The sequence below is a fragment of the Somniosus microcephalus genome, chromosome 4 (assembly GCF_052327205.1).
Source record: "Somniosus microcephalus isolate GS21.2 chromosome 4, FLI_Smic_1.0, whole genome shotgun sequence".
NCBI classification, from domain to species: Eukaryota; Metazoa; Chordata; class Chondrichthyes; order Squaliformes; family Somniosidae; genus Somniosus; species Somniosus microcephalus.
This window is the reverse complement of record NC_140990.1, coordinates 341,154,264-341,179,171: the sequence shown is the minus strand read 5'-3', so window position 1 is coordinate 341,179,171 and position 24,908 is coordinate 341,154,264. Positions and strand designations below refer to the sequence as shown.

The window sequence follows — 24,908 nt, the reverse complement described above, 5'->3', positions numbered from 1 at the left end:
TCCCTCAGGGAGATATCTGTACACTGACTGGTGTCTCTCAGTCCCCTCTCTCTCAGGGAGATATCTGTACACTGACTGGTGTCTCTCAGTCCCTCTCTCTCTCTCAGGGAGATATCTGTACACTGACTGGTGTCTCTCAGTCCCCTCTCTCTCAGGGAGATATCTGTACACTGACTGGTGTCTCTCAGTCCCTCACTCTCAGGGAGATATCTGTACACTGACTGGTGTCTCTCAGTCCCTCTCTCTCTCTCAGGGAGATATCTGTACACTGACTGGTGTCTCTCAGTCCCTCTCTCTCAGGGAGATATCTGTACACTGACTGGTGTCTCTCAGTCCCTCTCTCTCAGGGGGATATCTGTACACTGACTGGTGTCTCTCAGTCCCCTCTCTCTCAGGGGGATATCTGTACACTGACTGGTGTCTCTCAGTCCCCTCTCTCTCAGGGGGATATCTGTACACTGACTGGTGTCTCTCAGTCCCTTCCCTCAGGGAGATATCTGTACACTGACTGGTGTCTCTCAGTCCCCTCTCTCTCAGGGAGATATCTGGACACTGACTGGTGTCTCTCAGTCCCTCTCTCTCTCTCAGGGAGATATCTGTACACTGACTGGTGTCTCTCAGTCCCCTCTCTCTCAGGGAGATATCTGTACACTGACTGGTGTCTCTCAGTCCCCCCTCTCCCAGGGCGATATCTGTACACTGACTGGTGTCTCTCAGTCCCCTCTCTCTCAGGGAGATATCTGTACACTGACTGGTGTCTCTCAGTCCCTCTCTCTCTCTCAGGGAGATATCTGTACACTGACTGGTGTCTCTCAGTCCCTCTCTCTCTCTCAGGGAGATATCTGTACACTGACTGGTGTCTCTCAGTCCCTTCCCTCAGGGAGATATCTGTACACTGACTGGTGTCTCTCAGTCCCTCTCTCTCTCTCAGGGAGATATCTGTACACTGACTGGTGTCTCTCAGTCCCTTCCCTCAGGGAGATATCTGTACGGACTGGTGTCTCTCAGTCCCTCTCTCTCAGGGAGATATCTGTACACTGACTGGTGTCTCTCAGTCCCTCTCCCTCAGGGGGATATCTGTACACTGACTGGTGTCTCTTAGTCACTCTCCCTCAGGGAGATATCTGCACACTGACTGGTGTCTATGAGTCCCTTCCCTCAGGGAGATATCTGTACACTGACTGGTGTCTCTCAGTCCCTTCCCTCAGGGAGATATCTGTACACTGACTGGTGTCTCTCAGTCCCTCTTCCTCAGGGAGATATCTGTACACTGACTGGTGTCTCTCAGTCCATCTCCCTCATGGAGATATCTGTACACTGACTGGTGTCTCTCAGTCCCTCTTCCTCAGGGAGATATCTGTACACTGACTGGTGTCTCTCAGTTCCCTCTCTCTCAGGGAGATATCGGTACACTGACTGGTGTCTCTCAGTACCTCTCCCTCAGGGAGATATCTGTACACTGACTGGTGTCTCTCAGTCCCTCTCTTTCAGAGAGATATCTGTACACTGATTGGTGTCTCTCAGTCCCCTCTCCCTCAGGGAGATACCTGTACACTGATTGGTGTCTCTCAGTCCCCTCTCCCTCAGGAAGCTATCTGTACACTGACTGGTGTCTCTCAGTCCCCTCTCCCTCAGGGCGATATCTGTACACTGACTGGTGTCTCTCAGTCCCTCTCTCTCAGGGAGATATCTGTACACTGATTGGTGTCTCTCAGTCCCCTCTCCCTCAGGGCGATATCTGGACACTGACTGGTGTCTCTCAATTTCAATTCAATTTTCAATTTAAATCGCTTTATTGGCATGATAAGTTACATCTTATGTTGCCAAAGCATCAAAATACATTTATGGTTCAGCACATAAACGCAGTTCTATTCATACAGTGTATAAACAGGTATATCCCTGAGTGTATAAATATACATTCGCATTGTTTATATATATTTTTTTCTTAGCTTACTGGTTGTCCCTCTGTTCATGGCAAGCTGCAACATAGTGCGCCGCCAGCGTTACACAGCTTCTCTCCTCTCCCAGTAGGAATGGGAGTTTTTGGTTGTCATTCAGATTTCTGAAATCAGGGCATATTTGTGAGAATTTTTGGTAGAAATTCTCCCTGATGCCCTGATATTTTCCACAAGCTGTGAGGAAGTGCATCTCTGTCTCCACCACTCCCTGACTGCAGTGAGAGCATATCCTGTCCTCTCTTGGCAGCCTGGTCTGCCTGTGTCTGCCTTTTTCGATCGCTAGGCTATGTTCGCTAAGTCTGTACCTTGTCAAGGTTCTTCTCAGTTTGTTATCCTTTACCATGGTCAGGTAATCAGCTATGTTGTATTGTCTGTTTAGGGCCAAGTAGCAATTGAGTTTGCTTTGGGTTTTTGTTGTTTCTGCCCAATATGTCAGATATTTTTCCTTTTGCTTAGCGACGATTGTGTTGGGTCGAATTCTTTGTGTTACCCTGTCACTGTCCTGGGGCTGGTTATTGTTAGTATTGTTGGTAGTTACTTCACTGAGTCCCAGGACTAGTTGACTGAGGGTATTCTTCTTTATGGTCAGCTCTTGGCATTTCAGGGCGTCGTAGTGATAGCATTGGGGATTGCTCATTTGTAGGTGATTCCAAAATTTGGTGGCTCTTTTTTGGATAGTGATTATTAATGGATATTGGCCTAGTTCCGCCCTGCATGCATTGTTTACTGTTTTCCTTTGAGTCCGGAGGATACTTTTACAGAATTCTGCATGTAGGATCTCAATTGGGTGTTTGTCCCATTTTGCAAATTCTTGTTGAGTTAGCGGTCCCCATACCTCACTGCCATAGAGTGCAATTGGTTCAATTACTGATTTGAAAATTTTGAGCCAAATGCTAATTGGGATTTCTATTTGGATTGATTTTTTGATGGCATAGAAAGCCCTTCTTGCTTTCTCTTTCAGTTCATTCACAGCCAGTTTGAAGTTTCCCGTAGAACTGATTTTTAAGCCCAAGTATGTGTAGTTAGTGGTTTGTTCAATTTTGGTTGTTCCTACTGTGAAATTTATTTGGGGTCCCTGATGTTTGGATCTTTGCTGGAACACAAGGACCTTGGTTTTTTGGGGATTTATTGTCAGGGCCCAAGTCTGGCAGTACGACTCCAGCAGGTCCAGGTTTTGCTGTAGCTCCTCTTTAGTAGGTGACAGCAGAACCAGGTCGTCTGCATAGAGGAGGAATTTAACCTTGGATTCATATAGGGTGAGGCCGGGTGCTGTAGATTGTTCAAGTAGTTTTGCCAATCCATTTATGTAAATATTAAAGAGTGTCGGTGAGATTGGCGAGCCCTGCGTCACCCCCCGCCCCTGTGGGAAGTATTTTGTTTGTTTGTCTCCAATTTTAACTGCACATTTGTTGTTTGTATACATTGATTTAATTACATCATATGTTTTCCCTCCTACCCCACTTTCGATAAGTTTCAGGAATAAACCGTCATGCCAGATGGAGTCGAAAGCCTTCTGGAAATCTACAAAGCATGCGTAGATTTTGCTTTTGTTATTGTGAACGTGTTTGTCAATTAGGGTCTGTAGGGTGAAGATATGATCGGATGTTCTATAGTTTGGCAGGAATCCAATTTGGCTTTTACTCAAGACATTGTGCTCCTCAAGGAAGTTTATAAGTCTTTTGTTTATGATGCTACAGAATACCTTCCCCAGGTTACTGTTTACACAGATGCCTCGATAGTTGTTTGGGTCGATTTTGTCCCCACTTTTGTATATGGGCGTTATGAGTCCTTTGTTCCAGATATCAGGGAAATAACCGACACTCAGAACCAAGTTGAAGAGTTTTAGGATAGCCAGTTTCATTTTGTTGTCTGTGTGTTTAATCATCTCGTTTAGTATGCCGTCTGTCCCGCAGGCTTTTCCTGGTCGCAGGTCCTTGAGTTTTTCAAGAAGTTCTTTTTCTGTTATTATGGCGTCCAGCGGGTTTTGGTTATCTTTTATGGCCATTTCTAGCTTTTCCAGTTTTTTGCATATTTGGTGTTGCTCTGGTCTTAGTGTTTTTTTCTGGTATAATTTTTCAAAGTGGTTTACCCATGTGTCCCCATTTTGAATGGCCAAATCGTCGTGTTGTTTTTTGTGTAGTGTTTTCAAGTTTTCCCAGAAACAATTGGAATCAATGGATTCCTCCATGGAGCTGAGTGTATTCTTAATATATTGCTCTTTTTTGGTTCTGAGTGTGTTTCTGTATTGTGTTAGTGTCTGACAATAAGTAAGGCGTAGTTCCTCGTTTTCTGGATGTCTGTGTTTTTGGTTTGATATTTTTCTAAGTTTTTTCCTCATGTTATGGCAATCTCGGTCAAACCATTTTTCATAGTTTTTTGTTTTGGGTTTGTTCTTGCGAGCTTTCAAGTTTGCATTTGTTGCCAAATTATCAAAAATATTGTTTAGTTTACTAACTGCCCGGTTTACGCCTTCTTTATTGTGAGTGTATATGTTATCCAGAAAGGTGTCTAAGAGAGCTTGAGTTGATGCATTGCTAATTGTTTTCTGGTATTTTTCCGTGTCGTTTTTGGCCCATCTGTACGATTTTTTGGTGTTGTACAGTTTACTGGGTTGTGTTTCTATGTTGTTTGTTTCTGTCTTTTTGAGGAACATAGTAATTTGACTGTGATCTGACAGTGTTGTTTGTGGTTTGACTGTGAATGCTCTGAAAGAGGATGGGTCTAAGTCTGTAATCATATAGTCTACTGTGCTGCAGCCAAGAGGTGAGCAATAGGTCGATCTTCCTAGGAGGTCTCCTATGAACCTACCATTGACAATGTACAGACCCAGGTTTCGACAGAGCTGTAGTAGCTGTTTTCCGTTGGTATTTGACTGCTTGTCGCAGTTATGCCTGTATGGAAGGGAAGGGATGTCAAAGTGGTTATTCCCGAAAACATAATTGTTTCCCTGATTATTGGTGAAGTCTGGTTCTTCGCCCGTTCTCTCAGTCCCTCTCTCCCTAAGGGAGATATCTGTACACTGATTGGTGTCTCTCAGTCTCCTCTCCCTCAGGGAGATATCTGTACACTGATTGGTGTATCTCAGTCCCTCTCTCCCTCAGGGAGATATCTGTACACTGACTGGTGTCTTTCAGTCCCTCTCCCTCAGGGCGATATCTGTACACTGACTGGTGTCTCTCAGTCCCTCTCTCTCAGGGAGATATCTGTACACTGACAGGTGTATCTCAGTCCCTCTTTCAGGGAGATATCTGTACACTGACTGGTGTCTCTCAGTCCCTACTCCCTCAGGGCGATATCTGTACACTGACTGGGTTCTCTCAGGGAGATATCTGTACACTGACTGGTGTCTCTCAGTCCCTCTCCCTCAGGGCGATATCTGTACACTGACTGGTGTCTCACAGTCCCCTCTCTCCCAGGGTGATATCTGTACACTGACTGGTGTCTCTCAGTCCCCTCTCCCTTTTTGTGTTTTATGATTTCACACAGCTGGTCGGAAGCAGCAGTGAGCTAGGAAAATAATTGCAAATGAGGAACTGCAAAAAGTGAGGAGGGCGAGGATGGAAGAGGAAGGGAGAGCGCGGACACGGGAGAGGAGAACACGGGAGAGGTGAAGACGGGAAAGGGGAGCATGGGAGGGTGAGAGGGAGCAGTGGGAGGGGAGCAGGGGAGAAGGAGAGGGGGCAGCAGGAGAGAGGGAGGGGAGGAGGGCGAGGGGAGAGAGGGAGCAGGGGATCGGGCGAGGGGAAAGGGGGAGCAGGGGATGGGGCGAGGGGTGAGGAGGCTGGGGTAGGGAAAGGGGAGGGGGAATGGGGAGAGGGGTGGGAGGGGGAGAGGGGGCTGGGGTGGGGCGAGGGGAGATAGGGAGAGGAGGCTGGGGTGGGGGGGAGGGGAGGGGGAATGGGGAGAGGGGTGGGGGGAGGGGAGAGGGGGCTGGGGTGGGGAGGGGGAATGGGGAGAGGGGTGGAGGGGGAGAGGGGGCTGGGGTGGGGAGAGGGGAGATAGGGAGAGGGGGCTGGGGTGGGGAGGGGGAATGGGGAGGGGGGTGGGAGGGGGAGAGGGGTCTGGGGTGGGGCGAGGGGAGATAGGGAGAGGGGGCTGGGGTGGGGAGAGGGGAGGGGGGAACGGGGAGAGGGGTGGGAGGGGGGAGAGGGGTCTGGGGTGGGGCGAGGGGAGATAGGGAGAGGGGTGGGAGGGGGAGAGGGGGATAAGGATGAAGTTGAGAAATCGGTAGAATCTCCCCTTTGAAAATGCGATTGCGCGTGAAACTCAGGCTTTGACTCAAGATTCAGAACACAATTCTATCAAACAGAGGTCAGTTGAACTGCACCAATTCTCAGCCATTGAACAGTGCACACCGACCACACCACTAGCTTCCTGATTGAAATCCAAAACCTTTCATTAAAAACTCGAAGGATTTTCTGCGTGGGGCTGATATCCTGCAACACTTTCCTCCAGCCTCGCCTCATCTTAATTCTCGAATTTTGGAGATGTTGTACAGAGTCCTCTCATACCAGGCTCAACAGTGAGCCAAGATAGCTAGCGTCAGCAGCTATTAGACTGCAGAGGCATCACATCTGTGTCCAATTCTGGATCACTTAATACACACGAGCGCACATAAATTCAACCATAGTCGGCGTCTGATAATTCTGTCATGAATTCTCCCCATCAGTCTCACTCCATCCAGAGTCGAGCATATCCCTCAACCCCACCGACCCACCTTCTCCCCATATCCCTCAACCCCACCGACCCACCTTCTCCCCATATCCCTCAACCCCACCGACCCACCTTCTCCCCATATCCCCAACCCCACCCACCCACCTTCTCCCCATATCCCCAACCCCACCCACCCACCTTCTCCCCATATCCCCAACCCCACCCACCCACCTTCTCCCCATATCCCCAACCCCACCTACCCACCTTCTCCCCATATCCCCAACCCCACCTACCCACCTTCTCCCCATATCCCCAACCCCACCTACCCACCTTCTCCCCATATCCCCAACCCCACCTACCCACCTTCTCCCCATAACCCCAACCCCACCTACCCACCTTCTCCCCATATCCTCACCCCACCTACCCACCTTCTCCCCATATCCCCAACCCCACCTACCCACCTTCTCCCCATATCCCCAACCCCACCTACCCACCTTCTCCCCATATCCCCAACCCCACCTACCCACCTTCTCCCCATAACCCCAACCCCACCTACCCACCTTCTCCCCATATCCCTCAACCCCACCCACCCACCTTCTCCCCATATCCCTCAACCCACCTACCCACCTTCTCCCCATATCCCTCAACCCCACCTACCCACCTTCTCCCCATATCCCTCAACCCCACCTACCCACATTCGCCCCATATCCCCAACCCCACCCACCCACCTTCGCCCCATATCCCTCAACCCCACCTACCCACCTTCTCCCCATATCCCTCAACCCCACCTACCCACCTTCTCCCCATATCCCTCAACCCCACCTACCCACATTCGCCCCATATCCCAACCCCACCCACCCACCTTCGCCCCATATCCCTCAACCCCACCTACCCACCTTCTCCCCATATCCCTCAACCCCACCTACCCACTTTCTCCCCATATCCCTCAACCCCACCTACCCACCTTCGCCCCATATCCCCAACCCCACCCACCCACCTTCGCCCCATATCCCCAACCCCACCTACCCACCTTCTCCCCATATCCCCAACCCCACCTACCCACCTTCTCCCCATATCCCCAACCCCACCTACCCACCTTCTCCCCATATCCCCAACCCCACCTACCCACCTTCTCCCCATAACCCCAACCCCACTACCCACCTTCTCCCCATATCCCTCAACCCCACCTACCCACCTTCTCCCCATATCCCCAACCCCACCTACACACCTTCTCCCCATATCCCTCAACCCCACCTACCCACCTTCTCCCCATATCCCTCAACCCCACCTACCCACCTTCGCCCCATATCCCCAACCCCACCCACCCACCTTCGCCCCATATCCCCAACCCCACCCACCCACCTTCGCCCCATATCCCCAACCCCACCCACCCACCTTCGCCCCATATCCCCAACCCCACCTACCCACCTTCTCCCCATAACCCCAACCCCACCTACCCACCTTCTCCCCATATCCCTCAACCCCACCTACCCACCTTCTCCCCATATCCCTCAACCCCACCTACCCACCTTCTCCCCATATCCCTCAACCCCACCTACCCACCTTCGCCCCATATCCCCAACCCCACCCACCCACCTTCTCCCCATATCCCTCAACCCCACCTACCCACCTTCTCCCCATATCCCCAACCCCACCTACCCACCTTCTCCCCATATCCCCCAACCCCACCAACCCACCTTCTCCCCATATCCCTCAACCCCACCTACCCACCTTCTCCCCATATCCCCAACCCCACCTAACCACCTTCTCCCCATATCCCCAACCCCACCAACCCACCTTCTCCCCATATCCCTCAACCCCGCCTAACCACCTTCTCAGCATATCCCCAACCCCACCTACCCACCTTCTCCTGATATCCCCAACCCCACCTACCCACATTATCCCCATATTCCTCAATTCCTTCCCTCGCCAGAAACACATCTAATTGCCCATTGACCCCATTTACACTGTCCTTCCCCAGGTATTTAATCCACACTCGATTTCTGTTTCTGAAAAATTTCTCCAACCTCCCTTCTCACTCCTCACATCATTTTTACCTTTGCCCCCTGGGATCTGAACCCGTCCCCACAGGGAGCAATTTTCCTGGATTAACTCGGTCCCATTCCCTTCATAATCTTGGAACTTCTGGCAGGTCACCTCACTGTCTTCTCCCTGCCAAGGAATGATTGGGATCCTGTTGGGAGTGGGTGGGGTGAGCGGAGGCTTCCCCGGGATACACTAGAAATTTAATTAGGGAAGAGGTGCTGAGAGGCCACGCGACATCGGGAAACTGGGAGCAGCACTAAGCTAACGTGTAATTTGTAGAAATTAGAAGAGTGTCTTATTAGTGATAATGACGACATCAATGGGGAGTGATTTACACGCATTTCTCAATTACTCTACATATCTCCCCGCCACCCTTCCTCCGCCCACCTCACTCACTCAGCAGAGTAAAAGCCAGCCAAGACCGAGACACATAGAAACAGTAGAAGATAGGAGCAGGAGTAGGCCGTTCGGCCCCTCGAACCTGCTCCGCCATTTAATGAGATCATGGCTGATCATCCAAATTCAGTACCCTGTCCCTGCCTTCTCCCCATATCCCTTGATCCCTTTAGCCTTAAGAAATATATCTAATTCCTTCTTGAATATATTTAATAAGTTGGCCTCAACTGCCTTCTGTGGTAGAGAATTCCACAGGTTCACCACTCTCTGGGTGAAGAAATTCCTCCTCATCTCTGTCCTAAATGGCTCACCCCTTATCCTTAGACTGTGACGCCTGGTTCTGGACTCCCCTGCCATCGGGAACATCCTTCCTGCATCTAGTCTGTCTAGTCCTGTTAGAATTTTATAAGTTTCAATGAGATCCTCTCTCATTCTTCTAAACTCTAGCGAATATAAGCCCAATCGACCCAATCTCTCTTCATACGTCATTCCTGCCATGCCAGGTATCAGTCTGGTGAATCATCGCTGCACTCCCTCCATGGCAAGAACATCCTTCCTCAGATAAGGTGACCAAAACTGCACACAATACTCAAGGTGTGGTCTCACCAAGGCCCTGTATAACTGCAGCAAGACATCCTTGCTCCTGTACTCGAATCCTCTTGCTATGAAGGCCAACATACCATTTGCCTTCTTAACCGCCTGCTGCACCTGCATGCTTACCTTCAGTGACTGGTGCACAAGGACACCCAGGTCTCATTGCACTTCCCCTCTTCCCAATCTATTGCCGTTCAGATAATAATCTGTCTTCCTGTTTTTGCCACCAAAGTGGATAACCTCGCATTTATCCACATTATACTGCATCTGCCACGCATCTGCCCAATCACCCAACCTGTCCAAATCATACTGGAGTTTCTCGGCATCCTGCTCACAGCACACACACCCACCCAGTTTTGTGTCGTCTGCAAACTTGGAGATATTACATCTAGTTCCCTCGTCTAGATCATTAATATATATTGTGAATAGCTGGGGTCCAAGGACCGATCCCTGCGGTACCCCACTAGTCACTGCCTGCCACTCGGAAAAAGACCCGTTTATTCCAACTCTTTGCTTTCTGTCTGCCAACCAGTTCTCTATCCAAGACAGTACCTTACCCCCAATCCCATGTGCTTTAATTTTGCACGCCAATCTCTTATGCGGGACCTTATCGAAAGCCTTCTGAAAATCCAAATACACCACATCCACTGGTTCTCCCTTATCTATTTTACCAGTTACATCCTCAAAAAATTCCAGTAGATTAGTCAAGCACGATTTACCTTTTGTAAATCCATGTTGACTTTGTCCGACCCTGTCACTGTTTTCCAAGTGCTCTGCTATTACATCTTTTATAATGGACTCTAGCATTTTCCCCACTACCGATCTCAGGCTTACCGGTCTATAATTCCCCGTTTTCTCTCTACCACCTTTTTTAAATAGTGGGGTAACATTAGCTACCCTCCAATCCATGGGAACTATTCCAGAGTCTATAGACTTTCAGAAGATGACCAGCAATGCATCTACTATTTCTAGGGCCACCTCCTTAAGTACCCTAGGGTGTAGATTATCAGGCCCTGGGGATTTACTGGCCTTCAATGCCGTCAATTTCCCTAACACCATTTCCCTACTAATACTGATTTCATTCAATTCCTCCCACTCATTAGACCCTATGTTCCCTGACATCTCTGGAAGGTTATTTGTGTTCTCCTTTGTGAAGACAGAACCAAAGTATGTATTCAATTGGTCTGCCATTTCTTTGTTCCCCATTATAAATTTCCCTGATTCTGACTGCATGGGACCGACGCTTGACTTCACCAATCTTTTGCTCTTCACATATCTATAGAAGCTTTTAAGTCAGTTTTTATGTTCCCTGCAAGCTTACTGTCATACTCTATTTTCCCCCTTTTAATTAATCCCTTTGTCCTCCTTTGCTGAATCCTAAACTGCTCCCAATCCTCAGGTTTGCTGCTTTTTCTGGCCAATTTATATGTCCCCTCCTTGGATCTTATGCTATCCCTAATTTCCCTTGTTAGCCACGGTTGAGTCACCTTTTCTGTTTTATTTTTATGCCAAATAGGGATGAACAAATTCTGTAGTTCATCCATGCGATCTTTAAATGTTTGCCATTGCCTATCCAACGTCAACCCTTTAAGTAACGTTCCCCAATCCATCCTAGCCAACTCACGCCTCATACCATCGTAGTTTCCCTTATTTAAATTCAGGACCCTAGTCTCTGAGTCAACTACTTCACTCTCCATCTTAATGAAGAATTCTATCATATTATGATCGCTCCTTCCCAAGGGGCCCCGCACAACAACATTGCGAATTAATCCTTTCTCATTACATATTACCCAGTCTAAGATGGCCTGATCTCTAGTTGGTTCCTCGACATATTGGCCCAGGAAACCGTCCCGTATACACTCTAGGAATTCCTCCTCCACAGTATTGTTACTAATTTGCTTAGCCCAATCTATATGGAGAATAAAGTCACCCATGATAACAGCTGTACCCTTATTGCACGAGTCTCTAATTTCCCGTTTAATGCCATCCCCAACCTCATCATTACTGTTTGGGGGTCGGTATACAACTCCCACTAACGTTTTCTGCCCCTTGGTATTTCTCAGCTCTACCCATACAGATTCCACATCATCAGAGCTAATATCCTTCCTTACTATTGTGTTAATCTCCTCTTTAACCAGCAATGCTACCCCACCTCCTTTTCGCCTGTCCTTCCTGAATATTGAATACCCCTGGATGTTGAATTCTCAGCCTTGGTCACCCTGAAGCCATGTCTCCGTAATTCCAATTACATCATATCTGTTTACATCTATTTGCGCAGCTATTTCATCCACCTTATTATGAATGTTCCTCGCATTAAGACACAAAGCCTTCCGGCTTGTTTTTTTAACACTCTTAGTCCTTTTAGAATTATTATTTACTGTGGCCCTGTTTGATTCACGCCCTTGATTTCGCTGCCTTCCACTTTTGTTTTTCTCCTTCCTGTCTTTTGTTTCTATCCTTGCTTCCATTTCCTCTGTCTCCCTGCACAGGTTCCAAACCCCCTGCCATTTTAGTTTAAACCCTCCCCAACAGCACTAGCAAACACTCCCCCAAGGACATCGGTTCCAGTCCCACCAAGGTGCAAACCGTCCTGTTCGTACTGGTCCCACCGCCCCCAGAACCGGTTCCAATGTCCCAGGAATTTGAATCCCTCCCACTTGCACCATTCTCTAGCCATGAATTCATCTGAAATATCCTTCTATTTCTACTCTGACTAGCACGTGGCACTGGTAGCAATCCTGAGATTACTACCTTTGAGGTCCGATTTTCTAATTTACCTCCTAACTCCCTATATTCAGCTTTTAGGACCTCATCCCGTTTTTTACCTATATCGTTGGTACCTGTATGCACCACGACAACTGATTGTTCACCCTCCCCCTCCAGAATGCCCTGCAGCCGCCCCGAGACATTCTTGACCCTTGCACCAGGGAGGCAACATACCATCCCGGAGTCTCGTTTGCGGCTGCAGAAACGCCTATCTATTCCCCTTACAATAGAATCCCCTATCACTATAGCTCTCCCATTCTTTTTCCTTCCGTCCTGTGCAGCAGAACCACCCATGGTGCCAGGAAGTTGACTGCTGCTGTCTTCCCCCGATAAGCCATCTCCCTCAACAATATCCAAAGCGGTATATCTGTTTGAGAGGGGGATGGCCACAGGGGACCCCTGCACTACCTGCCTGTGCAGCCTTTACCTGCAGCGTGACCAACTCCCTAAACGTGTTATCCACGATGTCCTCAGCATCGCGAATGCTCCAGCATGTATCCATTCGCAGCTCCAGCGCTGCAATGCGGTCTGTCAGTATCTGAAGCTGGATATACTTCCCGCACACATGGTCGTCAGGGACACAGGAAGTGTCCCTGATTTCCCACATAGCGCAGGAGGAGCATGCCACAGGGCCGAGCTATCCTGCCATGACTTACCCTTTAATTAATTTAAATTAAATTAAATCAAATCAATACCATTAATTACACTACAATTAAATGATATACTCAAGGGCCCTTGGTTACTAGCACTCCCCGATACACATTCTATTCGTCACAAGCAAACTACCTTCCTTCGACTCTCCCTGTCCACAAGTCACTCAATATATAAACCTTCTAACGGCCATTCAAAAAAAAAAAATCCAGTCCCTATCCTGCTTAAAACAGAAAGCTCATTCTGTACAATCTCCCTCCTCGCTGTTTCCTCACCATGTTCAAACCCAGATCAATCACAACATCTCCGATTCTATTATATTCTTACCCAGGTCCTCAAATTCCTCCCCTCCCTCAGACTCCCCTCAGACTGTGGGACTCCTCCCCTCCCTCAGTCTCCCTTCCTTTTAGAATCTACAGGCTTCCAAACCCAAAACTTCAGTGACAGCTAAACACTATTTCCTGATGTACCTCAGCTTCTCTCCTACTCTTTCCAACCTTGATGCTACCTGCACTGTGGGACTGGGCCCTTCCCCTGGTGCCCTGTGGGAATGGGCCCTTCCCCTGGTGTCCTGCACTGTGGGACTGGGCCCTTCCCTTGGTGCCCTGTGGGACTGGGCCCTTCCCCTGGTGCCCTGTGGGACTGGGCCCTTCCCCTGGTGCACTGTGGGACTGGGCCCTTCCCCTGGTGCACTGTGGGACTGGGCCCTTCCCCTGGTGCCCTGCACTGTGGGACTGGACCCTTCCCCCTGGTGTCCTGCACTGTGGGACTGGGCCCTTCCCTTGGTGCCCTGTGGGACTGGGCCCTTCCCCTGGTGCCCTGTGGGACAGGGCCCTTCCCCTGGTGCCCTGTGGGACTGGGCCCTTCCCCTGGTGTCCTGCCCTGTGGGACTGTGCCCTTCCCCTGGTGTCCTGCCCTGTGGGACTGGGCCCTTCCCCTGGTGTCCTGCCCTGTGGGACTGGGCCCTTCCCCTGGTGCTCTGTGGGACTGGGCCCTTCTCCTGGTGCCCTGTGGGACTGGGCCCTTCCCCTGGTGCCCTGTGGGACTGGGCCCTTCCCCTGGTGCCCTGTGGGACTGGGCCCTTCCCCTGGTGCCCTGCACTGTGGGACTGGGCCCTTCCCCTGGTGCCCTGCACTGTGGGACTGGGCCCTTCCCCTGGTATGCTGTGGGACTGGGCCCTTCCCCCTGGTGTCCTGCACTGTGGGACTGGGCCCTTCCCCTGGTGTCCTGCACTGTGGGACTGGGCCCTTCCCCTGGTGCCCTGTGGGACTGGGCCCTTCCCCTGGTGCACTGTAGGACTGGGCCCTTCCCCCGGTGCCCTGTGGGACTGGGCCCTTCCCCTGGTGTCCTGTGGGACTGGGCCCTTCCCCTGGTGCCCTGTGGGACTGGGCCCTTCCCCCGGTGCACTGTGGGACTGGGCCCTTCCCCTGGTGCCCTGTGGGACTGGGCCCTTCCCCCGGTGCCCTGTGGGACTGGGCCCATCCCCTGGTGCCCTGTGGGACTGGGCCCTTCCCCTGGTGCCCTGCACTGTGGGACTGGGCCATTCCCCTGGTGCCCTGTGGGACTGGGCCCTTCCCCTGGTGCCCTGTGGGACTGGGCCCTTCCCCTGGTGCCCTGTGGGACTGGGCCCTTCCCCTGGTGCCCTGTGGAACTGGGCCCTTCCCCTGCAGCCATTTCTTACCTGCCACGCGCTGAGCGACCAGTCCCTCCAAGTTATAGTGTTCTTCCTCGGGCAGCCTGGCAATACCGTCGAAGCTGGCAGACTTCACTGGAACTTGCGACTGAGGTGGCGCAGAGTAGGGCGGTGAAATGGGCGCAGCGTACGGGACAAACAGTGGCACCGGGGATGAGGTGCTGCTGCCAGGACCTGGGCCGTAGCTTCTCGGTGTGGTGATGGTTGACTGCGCCTGCTGTCCGGGGTGGCTGTACGCGGGGTAGTAGAGTCCTGCGGGGCTGTGTTGCTGCTCCTGCGGGAGTGAGGCAGCCTGAGGACCATTGTCCGCGTTTCTCTGAGCTTTCCCTGCCAAGGCCTGCTGTACTGGCTCGGTCGTGAGCACCAGTGATTGGCTCGGGGCATACGCGTTGGTCACAGCGATGGTGTGAGGGGTCGCAAATGAGTCTGGTGGTCTTTGGACGGCCTCCTGATGACCTGCAGAGCCGAGGTGCCTTTCCTCCCGTGGCTCGCTCGCCTCCGTGCCGACAGAGGCGTTCTCAGGTTTGTGCGCCTGGGAGAACGAAGGGTCCAAGTCGAGCATGAGTATGTTGAGGGCCTCGATGGACTGCTCGATCTCCTGCTGTGAGGCCATCCTTGGGAACTCTGGGATGGTGTGGCTTTGTAGCAGCGGCTCGGAGACGCTGTGCTGGGGGCTCTGAGTTCTCAAAGGGCTGCCAGGGCCCTCGAGCGTCCCGTTGACCTGTTGTGGGTAGGATGGGGCCCAGCTCCCCTGCTGCTGCCAGGTGCTCAGGCCTCTCTGAACCGCCTCTCTGCTGCTCGTGCTGCGTGCTGGGGTCTGAGGCAGGTTAGTCACCAGCTCGCGCCTGGAGCTGTCGGGTGTGCTGAACGACTGTGACCTGTACATCCCGCTAGGGCCAATGGGATAGGACTGCTGGACAACAGCTGTTTGAGGCTGCTGGGCCCAACTCGGCATGGTGTAGGTGACGTGCTGAGGAGTGGACATCACGGGGACCAGGTGACCTCCAGAGCCCTGATGTTGGCCCGCCTGGCTTAGGCTGCTGCTTCTTGGGATGCTCTTGTTGTGCCCGAATCCCGCCAGGTCTGACCCACAGTAACCATCCCGCTGGAGTTTGTTGATCCCATTGTAACTTGCCGGCCCATTGGACACAAGCAGGGGCTGGTCTACTTGAGGAGACTCGTGGTAGGCCACCTCGCCCATCGGCGTGGAGAAGGTCCCCTCGAAGGAGGAGAGTGTGCCCACGCTGTCAACGCTGTTCAGGTCGTGGTTGGGCAAGTCATCGTCCAGGATGTCGGTCTCCCGCTCCGCGCTGGCAGGCGGCCCATCTCCGTTGACGTGGACCTGGGCAGGAACCAGCACGTGGCGTGTTCCTGCTGAGACCGCCAGTCCGGCTGCCCGGTTGTGCATCTGCGCCTCGCTGTCCAGGCCGAAGCCGCTGAGTAGCCTGTCAAGCTCCCGCCTCTCCTCGGGCGTGATGCCTTGGTTGCTGGGCGGCGGCTGCTCGTCGGTCTTGTCGGTTTTGGTGGAGGCGGTGGAGTTGCCGGAGTCGCTGCTCACCGACAGGGTGTGCTCGATGTGGTTGGGCACCCCAGGTAAGGGAATGCCGTTGGCAGTGACCGGGTTGGCCGTCCCATCGGTTGAATTCTTCTTCTTTACTTTAGCATACAAACTCCCGTCCAGTGGCCCCTGGGTGTGCACCACATCTGGAAGAGGGGGAAACGCAAAACCGTCAAAACAGCAATGTGATGATGACCAAATCATGTTTTAGTGATTGAATGATAAATATTAGTACAGGACACCGGGGAGAACTCCCCTGCCCTTCTTCGAAATTGTGCCATGTGATCTTTTACATCCACCTGAGGGGGCAGACGGGGCCTCGATTTTGACGTTTCATCCGAAAGACGGCACGTCCGACAGTGCCGCGCTCCCTCAGTACTGACCCTCCGACAGTGCCGCGCTCCCTCAGTACTGACCCTCCGACAGTGCAGCGCTCCCTCAGTATTGCCCCTCCGACAGTGCAGCGCTCCCTCAGTAATGACCCTCCGACAGTGCAGCACTCCCTCAGTAATGACCCTCCAACAGTGCGGCGCTCCCTCAGTACTGCCCCTCCGACAGTGCGGTGTTCCCTCAGTACTGACCCTCCGACAGTACAGCGCTCCCTCAGTACTGACCCTCCGACAGTACAGCGCTCCCTCAGTACTGACCCTCCGACAGTGCAGCACTCCCTCAGTACTGACCCTCCGACAGTACAGCGCTCCCTCAGTACTGACCCTCCGACAGTGCCGCGCTCCCTCAGTATTGCCCCTCCGACAGTGCAGCGCTCCCTCAGTACTGACCCTCCGACAATGCAGCGCTCCCTCAGTAATGACCCTCCGACAGTGCGGTGCTCCCTCAGTACTGACCCTCCAACAGTGCAGCGCTCCCTCAGTACTGCCCCTCCGACAGTGCGGTGTTCCCTCAGTACTGACCCTCCGACAGTACAGCGCTCCCTCAGTACTGACCCTCCGACAGTGCAGCGCTCCCTCAGTACTGACCCTCCGACAGTGCGGCGCTCCCTCAGTACTGCCCCTCCAACAGTGCGGTGCTCCCTCAGTACTGACCCTCCGACAGTGCAGCGCTCCCTCAGTACTGACCCTCCAACAGTGCAGCGCTCCCTCAGTACTGCCCCTCCAACAGTGCAGCACTCCCTCAGTACTGACGCTCCGACAGTGCAGCGCTCCCTCAGTACTGCCCTCCGACAGTGTAGCGCTCCCTCAGTACTGTCCCTCCGACAGTGCAGCGCTCCCTCAGTACTGACCCTCCGACAGTGCAGCACTCCCTCAGTACTGACCCTCCGACAGTGCGGCACTCCCTCAGTACTGCCCGTGCAACAGTGCAGCGCTCCCTCAGTACTGCCCCTCCGACAGTGCAGGGCTCCCTCAGTACTGCCCCTCCGACAGTGCAGCGCTCCCTCAGTACTGACCCTCCGACAGTGCAGCACTCCCTCAGTACTGACCCTCCGACAGTGCGGCGCTCCCTCAGTACTGCCCGTGCAACAGTGCAGCACTCCCTCAGTACTGACCCTCCAACAGTGCGGCGCTCCCTCAGCACTGCCCCTCCGACAGTGCAGCACTCCCTCAGTACTGACCCTCCAACAGTGCGGCACTCCCTCAGTACTGCACTGGGAGTGTCAGCCTGGATTATGGGCTCAAGTCTCTGGAGTGGGACTTGAACCCACAACCTTCTGACTTACGAGGATGGCTGGGTCCTAGTTTCTAAAAGGGCGAAGAGACAGAGAGAAGGTGTCCGGGGTGTTTAGAAATAATGGGCCAGAATTTTCTGAAAAAAACAACAGTGTGTGAATGACGCTCGCCGTTATTAATATATAAACCGTCCAGCAGCTTATGGTGAGGAAGAGATTCTCCCGTGAATTATGAATCGCAACAAGTTTCTAGACGATTTGCGCTGCTCCGGCGTTAGCTTTGCAAAAACAGCATCTCGCCTTTAACCCTCCCGCGAGTTTCATGAAGTTGCTGCATTTGTTCATTAATTGCCCATTAAATTCACCACAGAATGTCAAATCTAGTCATTAACAGCTTAAGTGCCCTTTTAACAATGTGATAATTGTTAATGACTACCAATCAGCCTCTCTGGCCCAGAAAGTGAACAATTAAAAGTGTGAATTCTCATTCCTTCAGGTAGTGAATTGTTTTAGATTTTAAAAATGTCAACTTTAATAAAAAATCTTATTTTTCCTTTCTGCCTCTTTTTTATCTCTCGGTCCAATTTTTCTTTCCCTCTCTATATTTCTCTTTCTGCACCTGATTCGATTCAAATTCACCCGATTTCTTTCTCAGCCCTTCCTCTGTACATTTCTCAATCCTTAAATCTCATTGGTTAAGGAGATAGACTATTGGTCCCGCCGTCCACCGAGGCCCCAGGTGCCCTGGCCGCACTGTTATCAGCTCAAACTCCCAGTTACGCGCCAAAACAATTTGAGCAAGAAAAAGTCTATCTTGCTGTGAAGTGCCCCGCTGCAGCTAATTCTGGTCCAGAATCTCCTCACAGCAGTATTTAAATGGTTACGCACTCCGCAAAAGGCTCACTTCCAGCCCATTCTCTGGCTGTGTGCAAGCACGCAGCATGACACCATTTTGCTAACGTCTCTCCATCCTGCCCAGCAGACAAAAGGAAATTCCGCTAAATGCTTTTCCGCCTACACAATGCGTGACGGAAACGAACGCAAGCGTCTGTCGCCCGAGGGGCCGTATAGCCTACTCCTGCTCCTACATCTTATGTAAATACCTCACCGCACCCCGCCTCACCGGCCAAAATAAAACATTCTAAACTCTTCACTACTTTCAAATCCTGGTAAAAGACGTAACTGAAGAAATGCGCAACTTCCAGACAGCAGCAGCCAGAGCTGGCGGGGAGGGGTGGGGGGGCAAAGCCTCCCGCAGGATCTCAAACCCTACCTCCTGTATGTCCTCTTTTCCGTCGCAAAGCCGAGAATTTTTCTATCCGTGTAAAAGCTGACAATTCTGGAAGGGGAAAAATGGAACCAAAAATTCACAACAGACGGAGAGTGAGACAGAGAGAACTGGAAGGAGACTGGAGGAGGAGGAGAGAATGCCGTTTCCACAGTGGATATGTATGTGTGAGTGGGAAGTGTGTGTCTGATGACTGTGTCTGTTAAGCACAGCCTCCACCTGGTATACACTTATCATCTCGGAGCTATGTGCACAGGAGTGACATCAGCTCGCGGAGAGTGAGCGCTGAACGAGTGTGGAGAAACACAACAGGCTGAGGAGGAGAAATCACTTCTTTTTGCAATCGCCACAACACATGCCGCAGTCATGGAAAGATCCCAACAATCGGCAGACTCGCATTTTCCAGCTGTTGGTTCCACAGGAAAGGCAACGCTGGATTTTTTTTTTAAGTTTAAACTTTTTTTTTTAGACGGCCGTCATGATTCAGAGATCTGGAATTTTATCGAAGGAAATAATAGCTGAAACAGTAAAAACAGAATGTCCCAGCACCCGATATCAACAGCAACCACGTGTAACTCGCCACACCAACACCAGCCAGCACCGGAGGAGGGGGAGGGTACGAATCCCACAATGGGGACACAAGTTACCAAGGTGATAGTTAGGACAGGGACAGGGAAGCCATAGCATCATAGATTCATAGTACAGCCATGGGGCACTTCTAGCCATGGGGCACTTCCTCACCCAAAGGGAAATCAAGTTGTGAAATAAATGGCTTCATGACATGAGTAGGTGGGATTGAAGGAAATGGGGAGAAGGTGGATAGATGGGATTGGGGATATGGGGAGAAGGTGGGTAGGTGGGGTTGGGGATATGAGGAGAAGGTGGGTAGGTGGGGTTGGGGATATGGGGAGAAGGTGGGTAGGTGGGGTTGGGGGATATGGGGAGAAGGTGGGTAGGTGGGGTTGGGGGATATGGGGAGAAGGTCGGTAGTTGGGGTTGGGGATATGGGGAGAAGGTGGGTAGGTGGGGTTGGGGGATATGGGGAAAAGGTGGGTAGGTGGGGTTGGGGATATGGGGAGAAGGTGGGTAGGTGGGGTTGGGGATATGGGGAGAAGGTGGGTAGGTGGGGTTGGGGATATGGGGAGAAGGTGGGTAGGTGAGGTTGGGGATATGGGGAGAAGGTGGGTAGGTGGGGTTGGGGATATGGGGAGAAGGTGGGCAGGGCTAATCTATCAAAAAATAATTGGCTAATTGGGCTAAAAATTAGATTAGACCCAAAAACCGGCTGGCAGATCGCGATGTGCGATCATCCCGCGCCAGTTGAAAGTAGTGCAGGCAGCACATTATTGGTTTGTGCAGCCCAGCAATTGGAGAGAGTGATTCAGCGCTCAGCAGGGGCCCATTTTCGTGCGAGGCTAACTATTTGAAGCTAGCCTCCACTTTTAAACGCAGTCTGCTCCTTTTAAAGGGGAGGTGCATTCTGCATTCAGCAGCTCATTCAACAGAGTAGAGAACAGGCACCTAGGTTCTCCGACGCAGTACTGGAGGCCTTAGTGCCATTTCTACCTCTTTGCCACTTCTCTCTGTCACTTTCTCTCTCCATCCCTCCCTCTGTCCCTGTATCACTTCTTTCTCTCTTTCCCTCTCTCTGTCCCTGTATCACTTTCTTTGTCTCTTTCCCGGGCTGTTTCTCACCATCATTCGCTACACAGTCTTACTGTTTGCTTGTCTGTCTCTCTGTCCCTCTATCTTTCTCTCTGTCCCTGTTTCTCTGTTCATCCCTCTCTCAATCTGCCCCAGTCTCTCTCTCTTTGCCCCAGGATTAAGAAATGAACAGAGGAAGGACTGAGAAGGAAATAGGGTGAATTAGTCTCTCTCTGTCCAGTGGGTTATAGAGAGGGGAAATCAGCCAGGGTTCCTGTTCCTGATCACTGTCCAGTGTCCCCTGGGTTAGAGAGAGGGGGAATCAGCCAGGGTTCCTGCTCCTGATCACTGCCCAGTCACCCCTGGGTTAGAGAGAGGGGAAATCAGCCAGGGTTCCTGTTCCTGATCACTGTCCAGTGTCCCCTGGGTTAGAGAGAAGGGAAATCAGCCAGGGTTTCTGCTCCTGATCACTGCCCAGTGTCCCCTGGGTTAGAGAGAGGGGAAATCAGCCAGGGTCTCTGCTCCTGGTCACTTCCCAGTGACCCCTGGGTTAGAGAGAGGGGAAATCAGCCAGGGTTCCTGCTCCTGATCACTGCCCAGTGACCCTTGGGTTAGAGAGTGGGGAAATCAGCCAGGGTTCCTGCTCCTGATCACTGTCCAGTGACCCTTGGGTTAGAGAGAGGGGAAATCAGCCAGGGTTCCTGCTCCTGATCACTGCCCAGTCACCCCTGCGTTAGAGAGAGGGGAAATCAGCCAGGGTTCCTGCTCCTGATCACTGTCCAGTGACCCCTGGGTTAGAGAGGGGAAATCAGCCAGGGTTCCAGCTCCTGATCACTGTCCAGTGACCCCTGGGTTAGAGAGAGGGGGAAATCAGCCAGGGTTCCTGCTCCTGATCACTGTCCAGTGACCCTTCCCTGATGTCTGGAACAAAGGACTCATAACGCCCATATACAAAAGTGGGGACAAAGTCGACCCAAATAACTATCGAGGCATCTGTGTAAACAGTAACCTGGGGAAGGTATTCTGTAGTATCATAAACAAAAGACTTATAAACTTCCTTGAGGAGCACAATGTCTTGAGTAAAAGCCAAATTGGATTCCTGCCAAACTATGGAACATCAGATCATATCTTCACCCTACAGACCCTAATCGACAAACACATTCATCAAAACAAAAGCAAAATCTACGCATGCTTTATAGATTTCCAGAAGGCTTTCGATTCCATCTGGCACGACGGTTTATTCCTGAAACTTATCGAAAGCGGGGTAGGGGGAAAAACATATGATGTAATTAAATCAATGTATACAAACAACAAATGTGCAGTTAAAATTGGAGACAAACAAACAAAATACTTCCCACGGGGCGGGGGGTGACGCAGGGCTCGCCAATCTCACCGACACTCTTTAATATTTACATAAATGAATTGGCAAAACTACTTGAACAATCTACAGCACCCGGCCTCACCCTGTACGAATCCAAGGTTAAATTCCTCCTCTATGCAGATGACCTGGTTCTGCTGTCACCCACTAAGGAGGGTCTACAGCAGAACCTGGATCTGCTGGAGTCGTACTGCCAGACTTGGGCCCTGACAATAAATCCCCAAAAAACCAAAGTCCTTGTGTTCCAGCAAAGATCCAGACATCAGGGACCCAAAATAAATTACACACTAGGAACAACCAAAATTGAACAAACCACTAACTATACATACTTGGGCTTAAAAATCAGTTCTATGGGAAATTTCAAACTGGCTGTGAATGAACTGAAAGAGAAAGCAAGAAGGGCTTTCTATGCCATTAAAAAATCAATCCAAATAGAAATCCCAATTAGCATTTGGCTCAAAATTTTCAAATCAGTAATTGAACCAATTGCACTCTATGGCAGTGAGGTGTGGGGACCGCTAACACAACAAGAATTTGCAAAATGGGACAAACACCCAATTGAGATCCTACATGCAGAATTCTGTAAAAGTATCCTCCGGACTCAAAGGAAAACCGTAAACAATGCATGCAGGGCAGAACTAGGCCAATATCCATTAATAATCACTATCCAAAAAAGAGCCACCAAATTCTGGAAACACCTAGAAATGAGCAACCCCCAATGCTATCATTATGAAGTCCTGAAATGCCAAGAGAGGACCATAAATAAGAATACCCTCAGTCAACTAGTCCTGGGACTCAGTGAAGTAACTACTAACACTACTAACAATAACCAGCCCCAGGACAGTGAGAGCGTAACACAAAGAATTCGACCCAACACAATCGTCGCTAAGCAAAAGGAAAAATATCTGTCATATTGGGCAGAAACAACAAAAACCCAAAGCAAACTCAATTGCTACTTGGCCCTAAACAGACAATACAACATGGCTGATTACCTGACCATGGTAAAGGATAGCAAACTGAGAAAAACCTTGACAATGTACAGACTTAGTGAACATAGCCTGGCGATCGAAAAAGGTAGACACAGGCAGACCCGGCTACCAAGGAAGGACAGGATATGCTCTCACTGCAGTCAGGGAGTGGTGGAGACAGAGATGCACTTCCTCACAGCTTGTAGAAAATATCAGGGCATAAGAGAGAATTTCTACCCAAAATTCACAAAAATATGCCCGGAATTCAGAAATTTGAATGACGACCAAAAACTCCCATACCTACTAGGGGAAGAGAGAAATTGTGTAACACTAGCGGCACACTATGTTACAGCTTGCCATAAACAGAGGGACAACCACTAAATATAAGAAAAGAGTATATATAAATTATATGAAAGTATATTTATACACTCAAGGATATATCTGTTTATACACTGTATGGTAGATCTGTATTTTTGTGTACAAACATGAATGTTTTTCGATGCTTTGGCAACATAAGATGTAACTTGTCATGCCAATAAAGCGATTTGAATTGAATTGAGTGGGGAAATCAGCCAGGGTTCCTGCTCCTGATCACTGCCCAGTGACCCCTGGGTTAGAGAGAGGGGAAATCAGCCAGGGTTCCTACTTCTGATCACTGTCCAGTGACCCCTGGGTTAGAGAGAGGGGAAATCAGCCAGGGTTCCTGCTCCTGATCACTGTCCAGTGACCCCTGGGTTAGAGAGGGGAAATCAGCCAGGGTTCCTGCTCCTGATCACTGTCCAGTGACCCCTGGGTTAGAGAGAGGGGGAAATCAGCCAGGGTTCCTGCTCCTGATCACTGTCCAGTGACCCTTGGGTTAGAGATGGGGGAAATCAGCCAGGGTTCCTGCTCCTGATCACTGTTCAGTGACCCCTGGGTTAGAGAGAGGGGGAAATCAGCCAGGGTTCCTGCTCCTGATCACTGTCCAGTGACCCTTGGGTTAGAGAGTGGGGAAATCAGCCAGGGTTCCTGCTCCTGATCACTGTTCAGTGACCCCTGGGTTAGAGAGAGGGGGAAATCAGCCAGGGTTCCTGCTCCTGATCACTGTCCAGTGACCCCTGGGTTAGAGAGGGGAAATCAGCCAGGGTTCCTGCTCCTGATCACTGTTCAGTGACCCCTGGGTTAGAGAGAGGGGGAAATCAGCCAGGGTTCCTGCTCCTGATCACTGTCCAGTGACCCTTGGGTTAGAGAGAGGGGAAATCAGCCAGGGTTCCTGCTCCTGATCACTGCCCAGTGACCCCTGGGTTAGAGAGAGGGGGAAATCAGCCAGGGTTCCTGCTCCTGATCACTGTCCAGTGACCCCTGGGTTAGAGAGAGGGGAAATCAGCCAGGGTTCCTGCTCCTGATCACTGCCCAGTGACCCCTGGGTTAGAGAGAGGGGGAATCAGCCAGGGTTCCTGCTCCTGATCACTGCCCAGTGACCCTTGGGTTAGAGAGAGGGGGAATCAGCCAGGGTTCCTGCTCCTGATCACTGCCCAGTGACCTTGGTGGAATGTGCGTGCTGTTAATCTGGTTTGGGCTCCATGATGAAAAATTGCAAACAAAGAATAATGAAAGGGCAAATAGCAAAATACTGCGGATGCTGAAAAACTGATATAAAAGCAGAAAGTGCTGGAAACATTTGGCTGGTCTGACAGCATCTGTGGGGAGAG

At 51.1% G+C, this 24,908-nt stretch overlaps 1 protein-coding gene across 6 annotated transcripts in view; it reads right to left on the bottom strand.

Moving 5' to 3' along the window:
* LOC147120730 (tensin-1-like) overlaps window positions 1–24,908 on the bottom strand; it is a 303,214-nt gene that overhangs the window by 167,237 nt on the left and 111,069 nt on the right. For all 6 annotated transcript variants that reach the window (XM_085986962.1, XM_085986961.1, XM_085986958.1 and 3 more), the window contains exon 12: window positions 14,746–16,461. In XM_085986962.1, coding sequence (XP_085843088.1) covers window positions 14,746–16,461 — 1,716 coding nt within the window. The remainder of the gene's footprint in view (window positions 1–14,745; window positions 16,462–24,908) is intronic.